The sequence below is a fragment of the Castor canadensis genome, chromosome 5 (assembly GCF_047511655.1).
Source record: "Castor canadensis chromosome 5, mCasCan1.hap1v2, whole genome shotgun sequence".
In the NCBI taxonomy this organism is placed as follows: Eukaryota; Metazoa; Chordata; class Mammalia; order Rodentia; family Castoridae; genus Castor; species Castor canadensis.
This window is the reverse complement of record NC_133390.1, coordinates 168,489,920-168,502,592: the sequence shown is the minus strand read 5'-3', so window position 1 is coordinate 168,502,592 and position 12,673 is coordinate 168,489,920. Positions and strand designations below refer to the sequence as shown.

At 50.7% G+C, this 12,673-nt stretch overlaps 1 protein-coding gene across 3 annotated transcripts in view; it reads left to right on the top strand.

The window, feature by feature from the left end:
• The window catches only part of Cdh22 (cadherin 22), a 65,846-nt gene that overhangs the window by 15,678 nt on the left and 37,495 nt on the right, over window positions 1–12,673 (top strand). For all 3 annotated transcript variants that reach the window (XM_074074884.1, XM_074074885.1, XM_020168102.2), the window contains exon 3: window positions 5,481–5,600. In XM_074074884.1, the coding sequence (XP_073930985.1) occupies window positions 5,481–5,600 (120 nt within the window). The remainder of the gene's footprint in view (window positions 1–5,480; window positions 5,601–12,673) is intronic.

Below are 12,673 nucleotides of genomic sequence, written 5' to 3'. Positions count from 1 at the left end.
TGAGGTTGCCTGGATGGGCAAGAGTGTAGCTGGGATCCATAAGGAAAGAAAGAGGGAGGAGAGGTGTTCGGGAGTTCCCCAGAGACTCTGGAGAGGGTCCCTCGCCTCGTGGGGCCAAATGTCACCTTTCTGCTCCATGTCCCTTCTCCTGCTGCCCTCCACCATTGCTTCATACAAAACTCTGCCTCTGGTAAATCATCTCCGTCATTTCTATGACTTTAGTTTCCTGCTTTTCTTATTCCTCTATTATACTCTCTCTGTCCCACGTTCTGTCCTTATGTATCTCTGTCTCCACCTCTGACCTACTTTCTTGCCCCACCTGTCTGTGCCACCGCCCCTGTCACTTGTCTTTGGACCAGCCTCCTCCCTGCTATCCTGTGACCTCCCCCGTCCTGGGCAGCCACTTTCCTGCATCCCCTGGGATTCAGCAGGAAGCAAGGTCAAGACCAGCCCAGCGAGCTGCATCACAAGTGATGATGGCAAAGGGAGCTGGGAGGGGTGGGAGGGAGGAACCTGAGTGGGGGCTTGTTTCCTGTGTAATCTGAGTGTTCCCAGGGACTCGACAAGTGGCTTTAATTTTTAATAGAAAGCATTCTGCGCAGTGCTGGCAGCAGCAGGGGGTGGGACTCGTTTTTTTGTGTTTTTTTTTTATAAATGTTTGAAAAGCTAAATGTGAGCCGAGGGTATCCCAGGCCCAGCAGGATAGCAGAGGAGGTAGGGAAGACGCAGGATAATAATAATTACAAACATCTTCATAATAATGACACTTGGTCACCTTGGATGAGGGCTCTGTTCTTTTCCAAAGTGCTTCCTCTCTTTCATCTCATTAAGGGATCTCCCACATCCAGGGATCAGGAGGGATAAAGTGTTATCTCCAGTTCACAGAGGAGGAACTGAGCTCCAGTCATCTTGGGGGTTTTCCTGTAGCCACACACAGGGTCAAGAGCAGGGCTAGAATGAGAATTCGTGTCACCATTGCTGAACTCCACCTGGTGCAGTACCACCCCTTCTCGGAGCCCTCCAGAGCCACAGGTGCACCTCACAGGTAGCCAGTATTAAGAGGCAAGCCTCGACATAGGTTCCAATTCTGCTTTAGAACAAACCATGTCGGAGCCCCCCAGGTACACCCTCCATCTGCTGCTGATACTCAGGACACAGAGCCCAGGATGCAGCCACAGGTGCCTCCTGACTCTACAGAGAAGCAGAAGGAATGAACCACGATTGAGCATTCACTACACATCCGCAGTCACTGGCCTCTTTATTCACTTGATAGTTTGGTTTGGTTTTGGCAGTGCTTGGGCTTGAACTTCCCATCCTAGGCAGGCACTCACCACTTGAGCCACATCCCCAGGCTCCTTTTGCTTTATTTTTCAGATAGGGTCTCCAGTTTTTTGCCTTGGACCTTGATTGTCTTATCAATGCCTCCTGAGTAGCAGGAATTATAAATGTGTGCCAGCACACCCAGCCCTATATGGTGGGATTTGAATCCAGGACTGTTGTGCCAAACCCCACCCAGTTTCCTTGGAAGTTAGTTCAAGGGACATCTCCTCTCAGGAGGTCCAACTTCTCACAGACACCCACTGGGAGGAGCGCTCATGACTTAGTAGCACGAGGCATGCTTGTTGCCTCTTTCCAGTGTCAACCTCAGAACAGGCTCAGGGAGACCAAGAGGGTGACATGCTGGTTAGCTAGATCTAGGTTGGAAACTGCCCCTACTGTTTACTAATGATGCGATCTTGGAAAGTCATTGAGCTCCTTTGTGACTCAGTTTCCTTCCCAGTTCATTGGGGGCAACGTCAGGACATCAGCTCTTAGCCCAGGGAACTTCAGATTCCTTCTGGAGCTTGTGACAGTGCCCCTGCCTGGGCTCCACCCCACAAGTCCTATTTAATTGGGCTGGGACGGGTTCAGCATAGGTTTTATTTTAAATCTCCCAAGAGATTCTGTGCAGCCAGGCTGAACGCCATTGGTTTCTGTGCTCTCCAGGGACCAGCCTTTCCATATTTAACGTTCCTCATGGATCCCTGGCCCCTGAGGTCCTGTTTACCCAAGAGTCATTTAGGCAGCCCTTCCTACGCCAGCCTGGGGCTCTTAACCATCACTTAGCAGAAAGGCTGGAGGGCAGCACCTCGGACAGCAAGCCACTCATTCCAGCCAATTGCAGCCCTACCTCTGCAAGTCTGGCCTTGAACCAGCTGCCAGGCACAGGGCCATACTCTGCCCTTGGTGCTGAATGGGGGAATCGATTTGAGTTCTCACAAGAATCCCGAGAGTTTGGTAGTACTCCTGTTTTACAAATGAGGAAATCGAAGCACAGAGATGTTCATTACTTAACTCACCCTCCTCTTCCTCATCTGGAAAGTGGCAATCTTTTTCCGGTACTGGAGTTTGAACACAGGACCTCATGCTTGCAAGGCAAGTACTTTACCACTTTAGTCATGCCCTCAGCTCAGTAAAATGGAATTTTTTTTTCTGGTGGGACTGGGTTTGTACTCAGGGCTTTGTGTTTCCAAAGTAGGCATTCTACTGCTTGAGCCATGCCTCCAGTTCATTTTGCTCTGGTTATTTTGGAGGTGGAGTCTTTTGAACTATTTGCCTGGGCTGGCCTCAAACTGTGATCCTCCTGATCTCAGCCTCCCAAGTAGCTAGAATTACAGGCACGAGCCACTAGGAAGCCATCTATTGGCACCTGGCTAAAGTGGAAATCTTAGTAGAGCTCATTGCAAGGCTTTATTGTGTAAACTCCACAAGAAAGCATTCATAAAGGGCTTACATCATAGTGTCTAACACAAAGTAGTTATTCAATAAATGCAATCTGTGCTTACCATTGTTATCAAATAATATATAATCATGGGTTTCAGCTCATGAGAGTCATATATTGATTTTTGGAAGTTTTTTGGGACAATTGATAGCACATTGGTGGGTTGAAGTTGGGCCACGGTGGGAGTATTCATGCAAACAGTAAAAAGTGGGGCATCCCCCTATCGTGTCGCAAAGTTGGTGTGAGGTCTGAATGCACGCGGCCACGAGTTGTAATATGTAAACCACTGAACCTATGGGAGTTGACCTGGAGGATGACCCGAAGATGGCCAGAGCATCACATGCCTGGCATCCTTTTGTCTGCCAGTTCTGGGAATGATCTATTGGAGAAGCAGGTGGGAGGGGAGTGTGTCCTGCAGGGCCTGGGGAGCAGGGGTGAATCACTGACCCTCCACTGTCCCCACATGTGGGTATTAACTGTGATGGTTGCAATAAAGAATCCCGGATTGGGGAAATAATTTCAGCATCCCTGAGGGAGTTTCTAGGATGCATCCAGGGAGAGAGAGAGCGAGCGAACTCAGCCATGTCCCCAGGGAGTCACTCAGCCTGCTTTGTGGCTTGCCCATGGAGTGGAGGGATATGCAGGGGGAGTGACAGGGAGACTCTTCTTGTAACAGTTACAATAGCGACCATTTACTGAGCACCCATCGTGAGCCCGATGCCTCATGCATTGCTCCCATTTCGGTACCTCTGTGAGGGAGGCACTGCGCTGTGGCATGCTAGCACGCATGCCTCCTGAGACCACAGCCATGCTGCCTGCCGTTTATTGGGTTCTTAGCGTGAGCCGGGTGCTGTCCTTGGTGCTGAAGGCGGAAATCTATTTGAATTCTCAAAATGATCTCAGGAGCTTGGTAATACTGTCACCTTCATTTCTCAAAGGAGAAGGTTGAGGCACGAAGGGGTTTGTAGCCTGCCCAAGGCCAGTCTTCCAATAAGCAGCAGTACTATCACTGGTTGTGACTCAGTACAGCAGACCACCATCCCCAAAGTCCCTGTGTCCGTGCTGACACTGGTACCCAGAGGGCTTTGGCATCACAATCCTCAGTTCAAATCCCACCACATTGTCACCCTGTGTGCTCAGTTAAGTCTTTCCCCATGTCTGGTCTGTTTTCTCACCTGGAATATTAGCAGGGCCCCTTTACATCTCTGGGATGTCTCAAGGATTCGAGAGGATGGGTTTAAGGGGCCCTGCTGTGAAGTAATGTTCTCTGTATAGTCAGGAGGCACCTGAGACTGTCTTTGTCCCTGAGCAGAAGTCCCCTGAGCACCAGCAGCAGGAAGGAGGGGCTTGCCCCCTCTTCCCTAGCTCTCAGGGTGACTTGGACATAGTAGACAAGGAGCTGGAGCCCCAGAGAGGCGCATTGCAGGGCTAGCTTAGGAGGCTTCAGCTGGGAGGGGGACCCAGAGAGGGAAATGAGAAATGCAAAGGAGTGAAAAATAAATACATGTGTCTGCCTGGAATGATCGAGGGCCGGGGCTGGAGGCGGGAGAGGCGGGCAGCGGGCTGGGCTTAGCAGAATTGCTGCAGTAGCACTTCCAGGCTCACTCATTAGCCAAGCAGTGAACTGGCCTCACCTCCCGGCATGCCGCTCTGCTGGCCCAGAGAGCCCAGCCAGCCCCAGAAGGGCACCCAGCAGAGGGCATTTCCCCCAAACTAGGGTTTCAGTCTTCTCTCCTTTGAGTCATATCCTGAGCCCCCAAGACTGCCTCTGGATCTTCCACCTCACCCCCTTCTTTCTGGAAGGGTTTGGATGGATCAGATGACTTAGCTGGCCTCTCTATCTGATCCCTCCCCCACCAGTACCAGCCTCACGTCCCAAGCCCTGCTTTCGTCAAATTGAACATGATGTCAAATTAGAGCCATCTCTGGGACAGGCCAAGAGAAGCTCCCAGTTTAATGAGGCAGCGTCGAAAATCAATAACTTAATTGCCGCTGTTTGATGGACTTTTATCCAATTTATACTCTCCCCAGCAGCCTACGTGCAAAGCATGAGAAGCACGTGTGTGACTGGAGGGGGCTGTCTGGGCACCAGGGGGAGGGACGAGGAGGGCATCAGGGCCCACAGACAACTACTTTCCAAAGGCAAAACTGGGCACTGCCTCCTCTAGCTTCTGAACCCCAGTGAATTTGATTATCCCTCTAGGATGCCATGGAGGGGGCAGGGACACAGAGCCCTTGAGGAATCCAGAGGGACTGGAGTGGATAAAAGATCCCCCTGGTTGAGAGGCAATACCTGCTTTTCTGTCCTAGTTCTTAACTCTTGACTGTACTGACTTTGACTGTCACTGCCACCTTTGAGAAGCTGCCCTCAGCCATGGTCTGCTGGGTTTGAAATTCATTCCCTCACTCTGGTGAACTAGGACTAGACTCATACCCATTTTGCTGAGATTCAAAGAGGCTGCTTTCCCCTGAATTGGGAACCACCCAAGGGAGATTTGAATTCTGATCTGACTCCATGATCACCCCTGTGCCCCTGGGAAGGGCCCAGACCTGGCTGGGACGCAGAGAGGGGATGGGGGCTGTGAGGGAACTGACTTTGATGGTCTCCAGTGGAGCTTCAGAGGGTCTCTCTTTCTGGCTTCCCTGGGGTGGGGAGAGGTGGGGGGATAAGCAGAGCAACTCCAGATGACCACTGTCTCACTTGGTCCCCTTGGCCCAGGCACATCGGTGATGCAGGTGATGGCCTCAGATGCCGATGACCCCACATACGGCAGCAGCGCCCGGCTGGTGTACAGCGTGCTGGATGGTGAACACCACTTCACGGTGGACCCCAAGACAGGTGAGGGGCCGCTGGGACCAGGGGCGGGGCCAGAGGGGTGACGCGTGAGGGCGGGGCAGTGAGGGGCGTGGTCTCGCAGAGCCAGAGACATGCGCTCCGAGATATTTAAGCCTTCTGACCCCCACTATGCTGGGATAGCTCAGGCTCGCTCACAGGCATGTTGTGCTCCGGGGGGAGTTCGGGGTCGCGGGGGAGGGAGGACACCCAGGTAGGGAGAGGGAAGTACTAAAGAACAGGAAAAAAGAATGGTGGGGTGTGGGGAAAGTGGCCACTGCTGGCGCCCTGCCCTGTGAGGACCTCCCAGGTCTGAATCAATGGCGCGGTTGTCCTTGGAGCTCAACTGAGGCAGGTGTGTCTGCAACCCTTATGGGTCACAAGTGTAAGTTCCGGGAGAGGCACCTTTGCAGCGGTTTTGAATGCTCTGTTCCAATGGCAGTTGTTAAGGATCTGGTGGAAAGACACTTGGAAGGGTGACCTCAAGTTTGCTTAACCCGCTCCCCACATACATGTATATACCACCAAACAAAGGTACAAGCCCCCACCGTCCTCCACTGCACTCACTCTGAGGAGCCCTGGGAGAGCGCCAGGGGAGGCAGAATGAGGAGACTGAGGCTCAGAGAGGTGAAGTGACTCACTGAAGGTCACACAGCTAGGAGAGCTGCAGATTCCAGCTGGATGCTGTCACTACCTCTGGAATAAGAAGGAGCTGAGATATCAGACATCACTGAACATTTATCAGATGCCATAATGGGACTCGCAGGATGCCAGTGCAATTAGGAAGCAAGGTGTCCTGGAGACAATAGCAGCCATCTGTAAAGGATAAGAAGGTGATGGCCAAGGGCTGGAGTGTGGCTCAAGTGGTAGAGCACCCGCCTAGCAAACTCAAGGCCCTGAGTTCAAATCCCAGTATTGCCTCCACCGTCCAAAAGAAGGTCTGGGCCAGATGGGGGTTTCAGAAAAAGGCATCCTGGGCATGACCCAGACAAAAACAGCATAGAGAAGTACCCATGGCATGAAGGCAACTCTGGCTTGGAGAATCAGGTGGGTGGAGAGGTGCTGAGGCAAGGCTGACAGGGCCTGGCCAGGCTGGTGAAATCCAGGCTTAAGAGCTCGGATTTTATTCTAAGGGCAGTGTATGTGTGTGTGTTGGGGGTGTTGTCGATAGATGGGGTTTGGGCATTTGCCTGTGCGGTGGTTTTGTTGTTTTGTTTGGGAAGGAAAGGAGAGGATTCCAGTCTGTGAGCACAGTTATAATTGTGTTCTCTTACGCATAATATCTTTATTATTTTTACCTCCTTGCAAAAGTAATACATTTTAGAAACATTCAAACATTAAAGATGTGCTACAAAAGAAAATGCCTCCCACTCCCTGTGCTCAGTAATTGCAGCCCCAAAGGTAGCCACTTGTGTATACACCCTATGAGGACTTGGACTCACTCACTTGAAAAATACTAAGTCATTTTTAAAAATAGATAGAACATTGCAAGGTTACAAATTCAAAAGGTTCAAATGAGCACTTAGTGGCAATTCCTCACTCTGTCCAGTCCCCAAGCCACCCAGACTGTGTCCAATGGAATTTTCTTGTGAGTCTTTCCAGAGCTGTTCTATGCATGTACAAGAAAATAAGGCACATGCATCTGTTTTATTTTTACACAAATGGTAGCCATAAACACATGCTGTACACATAGCTGCCTTTTTTGCTTAATAATACATCTTGAAGATTACCCCATTATCAGTCCATAAAGAGTTTCCTCATTCTTTTATTTAATGTCTGTAATAGGATACACTAAAATTTATTTCACCAGTCCCCTACCGATGGACACTTACGCTATTTTCAATCTTTTGCTACAATGAACGAAGCCACACTGTATAACCTCATGCATACATCATTTTGTGCTTGTGTGAGTGTATCTGCAAGATAATTTTCAGGAAGTGGAAAAGGCAGGTCAAAGAGCACATGCGTTTGGAATCTGGATAGATAATGCTGAAACGTACCAGATTATACTCCTGCGAGCCGTGTATCAGAGTGCCCGCTTCCCCTCGTCCTCACCAATGCTGCACGTTCATTGATGACTTCTAAGCCGGGAAGTGACATGCTTAGGTTTTCATTTTAACAAGATCCCTTGGGCGGCTGCTGCAGAGCTTGGCTCAGAGGCAGGAATTGGAGGCAGGGAGGCCTTGGAGCCCAGGGTGCCCAGCATAGGACAAAAACCCCAAAGCCTGCAAGCTTTCTCAACACCCACTTGGATACCTTAACAGCCTGTGTAGTTAGGAAGCCAGAGAAGATGAAGGCCTGGGAATGAGGCTGTGCTGAGATGCCAGGGAGAGAGAGCATGGGGACCAGTGAGATCCTGACAGGGGCAAACATTGAGAGACCCTGACCCCAAAGTTAGGAGCGCTGATTCTTGCGATCCTCCCTGCCACCGCCTAGTCCTGTATATTCGTCTAGGCAAGGGGCCTTCCACAGAAGCAGAGAGAGGACGGTGAATTAGGAAAGCTATCTGGGAGCAGAGGATTCGCAAAGGTGCCCAAGGGTCTGAGGCTTTAACTATGTTGGTTTATAATGAGTGAAGGGGGAAAAAACATCTAGAACTTCTAGCAAGCTATCTGAGAATGGTGGGGCAAGAGCTGGTTTCTCCATGTGCAAAAGGAAGACGATAGTATACCCTCCTCATGTGATTTGTGAGAATTCCATGGAAAGTTCATTCGTTCATGCAGCTATTAATTGAGTGAATACTAGGTGCCTGGCTCTGTTCTAAGCACTAAGAATACAGCAGTGGGCACGTCCCAGACTGCCCTCATGAAGCTTTTAAAGAAAGGAATAAGAAAATAATCGTGTAAACACAGGCCAAGTCAAAACATGATGTCAGGAAGCAGTGAGTGCTGAGAAGAAACAAGAATCAGGGTAAGGAGAGAGACTTAGATTACAAAATCAGAGAAGGTTTTTCTGGGGTGGTGATCTTTGGGGCAGAGACCCAAATGAAGTGAGGTGAGAGCCATGAGAATCTCTGGGGAAGACAACACCAGCCAAGAGAGCAAGGGGTGGGAAAGCCTCAGTCCCACACTTGTACAAGGCGATGACGATGCAGTGGTGAAGCCTTCATCCCTCTAGCCAGATGAGGGAGGCACCTTAGGGTGGACACACTTTCAGAAGAAGAGAAGAGCACAGAAATAAAGGAAGGGCCAAGACTGGGTCTTGGGAGTTTGCTGGGGTGGGGCAGATGGATGATCAGACTCAGAGAACAAGAAAGGCAGCCACCTCCTAAGAACCATCCCCTACTGCAGAGGTCGGGACAAGGGTGGCAAGCAGGAGGTTCTGGAGCCCAGAAGAGCAGGCACAGCTCCCAAGCAGCCCTAAAGGGAGCGCCACACAAGGTGGGTGAAGGGGTTCAAACAGGGTCCTTCTTCTAGGGTCTTCAACTTCTGGCTCTGAAAGGGTCCTTCCTGACATTTCCCAGGAAAAGCCAGATTTTTCCTACCCATACCCCCCAGCCCCACTGTCAGAGCCGCCCTGGTACCATTCCCTGCCTCAACTCCATTTCCCCAGCCAGGAATATTCTGCTGATGCGGGTCTATATTTAGCAGCTGCTGCGAGGTACAGTCTGTTCTCGCTGTGCAGATAGCAGGGAGCAGAGCCGGAACGCGGCCTGAGAGGAAGGTGTGAGGAAGGGAGGGGGCGGGGTGCCGTGAGACCCAAGTGCCAGAGGAGGAATTAACTTGTGTGTTTTAAAGGCCAGGCCTGCCAGCAAGCCCCCCACAGGGGTGACAGGGATGGCATTTGTGGGCTAATGAAGCGTTACATGGGCTCCAGGGCCCCTTCTGCAGCATTTGGAGGGGGCAGTGAGGAGAAAAGCTGAACTGGGGGCGATGGGTGAAGACAAGGCTGCGGGAAGTCGTGACCAGGTTATAATTACCACCCTCGCCTACCACCACCCCAGCGGGAATAAAAGACTCGGAGACTTGAGGATCTCTGCTGAAAGTTCTCAACTGGGCAAGGGACAGTCATTTGACCAGGAGGGAATGAAGATGACATTTGTTGAGAATGTGCCTGGTGCCAGATCCTGGGGTCAGGATGAGGAACCACACCTGGCTTCTGCCTTCCTGAAGTTTTTGTTGTAACATAGAAGCCAGAAACAAATAGGCAATTATACCGGGCTGTGAGGAGTGGTAGGGGGGCAACAGCCAAAGGGTCAGCCCAAGTGTCACTCGAACATCTTGTGCCAGGTCCCATCAATACGCAAGACCAGCATGGATCGCTCTGCCCGTGCGCAACTCGTTTATGAGTTTCCCAACCCGGACTTGAGGGAAGGGGTCAGTGAGGAGTCTCCAAAATGTGAGCCATGCTACTGGACGCTTTGTCTCACTCAACAGCCCCATTTTACAGAATGGGAAACTGAGGCTCAGGCAGACTCAAGAACTTGCCCAAGGTCAGATGGCATGTCAGATGATCTGCCTGATCCCAGAGTCCAAACTTTCCACCCTGCTCATATGTGACTCTCACATCAGGAGCCCTCAGTAAATGTCTAATGAATGATTGAGTGAATGGATGAATTTGCAGAGTCAAAAAGTTTCAGAAACCCTTCATGGATTTGGACCTCAGATCCCCTCCCCTCCCCAGGAGTGCAGCATCTCCCACCATGCTTCTCCCAGCATGGGGCAGTAGAGTGAGGAGTAGGATATAGCAGATCAGAAAATGGGCCATCAGTTCTCCCATCCCTTTGCCACAGTTGTCCCTGGTATCTGTGGAGGTTGTTTCCAGGACCCCTGCAGACACAAAAATCCACAGACAAGGCCGGGCGCCAGGGGCTCACATCTGTAATCCTAGCTACTCAGGAAACAGAGATCAGGAAGATTGTGGTTCGAAGCCAGCCCAGGCAAATAGTTCATGAGACCCTATCTCAAAAAAAAAAAAAAAACCATCACAAAAAAGGGCTGATGGAGTGGCTCAAGTTGTAGACCCTGAGTTCAAATCCCAGTACTGGAAAAAAAAAAACCCATGGATGATCAAGTCCCTTATATGAGATGGCATAGTATTAGCCAGGCATGATAGCAGACATCTGTAATCTCAGTTACTCGGAAGGCAACGATCAGGAAGATCACAGTTTGAGGCCATCCCAGTCAAAAAGTTCTTGACACCCCATCTCAACCAACAAGGTGGGCATGGTGGCCTGTACCTGTCACAGGAAGCATAAATAGGGAGGGTCACGGTCCAGGCCTAACGGCAAAAACTGGGAGATTCTAACCCAAAAACAGTTAAAGCAAAAGGGGCTAGCAGTGAGGCTCAAGAGGTAGGGCCCTGCCTAGCAAGCACAAGGCCAAAGTTTGACCCTAGTACCACCAAAAAAAAAAAAAAAAAGGCACAATGTTTGCATGTAGCCTACACAGAACCTCTCACGTATTTTAAATCATCTCTGGATTACTTATAACACCTAATGTAAAGTAAATGCTATACAAATCATTGTTAGATGCTATTATCCGGGGAATAATGGTGAAAAAGTCTGTGTGTGTTCAGTATAGATGCATTTTTTCCTAAATATTTCCAACCTGCAGTCGGTGGAACCTGAGGATGCAGACCCCACTCCCACGGAGAGGTGGTGTCCATTTCCCCACCCCTTGAAGCTGGGCTGGCCTGTGGTTTGCATTGGCCAGTAGAACACGGCAGAAGGATTTTATGCAAATTCCGAGATTAGGTCTTAGGGGGCTTGGCAGCTTTTACTTTTGCTGTCCTGGAACATAGTCCTGAGACCACATATGTAAGGGGGCCAGCCTACTAGAGGATGACAGAGCCAATGTGTCCCACAGGACAGCCAGAACCAACTGCCAGACATGTGACCTCCCAGCCCCACTGATCCTCCAGTTAAATGCAGCTGCATGAGTGAGCCCAGACAAAACCAGTGGAGGAACAGCCCAACCAATCGCATTTCTGTGTCAGTTATCTATGGCTATGTAGCACCCCCTCCCCCAAACTTAGCGGCTTAACATAGTAGCAGTCTATTTTTGTCACAAGTCTGTGGGATGGATGGGCAGTTCTTTTGTGGTGGTCACTCCTGTCAGTTTGCTGGGGGTGATTCGTCTGGGGGACAGCTGGCATGACTGGGCCTATCTGTCTTGGTGGCCTCTCATCACTGCACAGTGGTCTCAGGATTCCAAGAGGACAGGCCCCAGAACACAAGGGCTTAGCAAGCCTCTGCTTTGGTCACACTTGTTGATGTCCCATAGGCCAGAGCAAGTCACATGGCTAAGGCCAGATTCAGCATAGGGGAGAACGCTCCAAGGTTGTGGATTCTGTTAGCTGTGGTTTATCAGAAATTATCACCATAGTAACCTACCACTGTGTGTGACCCAGGACAGGGCCAGAGGCAGCATCGGCTCTGGGTGCCCACCCCACAGATCCCCAGAGAAGACTCCTGAATCACACACTCTATAGGACGTCAGGACCAGATTCCAAGAGAGAAGGGTTTAGTGTCCCCAGACCCTCTGGAGCAGGAAGTAGCAAGGACATCAGGGAGGCCAGCCATGTGCAGCCTTCCTCCTCACATATAAGATGGAGCCAGACTTCTCCAATCCCTACTCAGAGCTGGGGATGAAGGTTTCTGGTGCCCAGGCTCATAGATGCGCAGTGGCTCCAAATCCTACACTAGACTGCTACATCACTGGGACCCTAGATGTAAAGTGGTCCACAGGGTGCACAGGACGTGCCCAGTTAGAGTCAGCTCCAGCCTTGCCTTTCTACCTGGGAGCCCCGCCTCTGGCCTAGTGGCACTGTACTGTCAGTCTGCCACCTGCCTTCCATCCCTTCCTCCTCCTCCTCCTGTTGTCTGTGTATGTCTCTGATGGTCCTTGTCACTTTTTTCTGCCCTTCTTCCTTTCTATTTCTCTCCAGGACTCTGTCTCTTAAGGTCTCTCTCTTCTTGCCTCTTCTTGGATTTCTCTCTGGCTTTATTTTCACCACTGCCACACTTCTTCCCTTCTCTCTATTTCTGTCTCGGTCTCCCTTCCCTCCTTCCTCCTCCCCTCTCCCTCTCCACCCCTGAGAATGACTTCCCCTGCCCTCATCCCCTTCCCCTCTTGTCT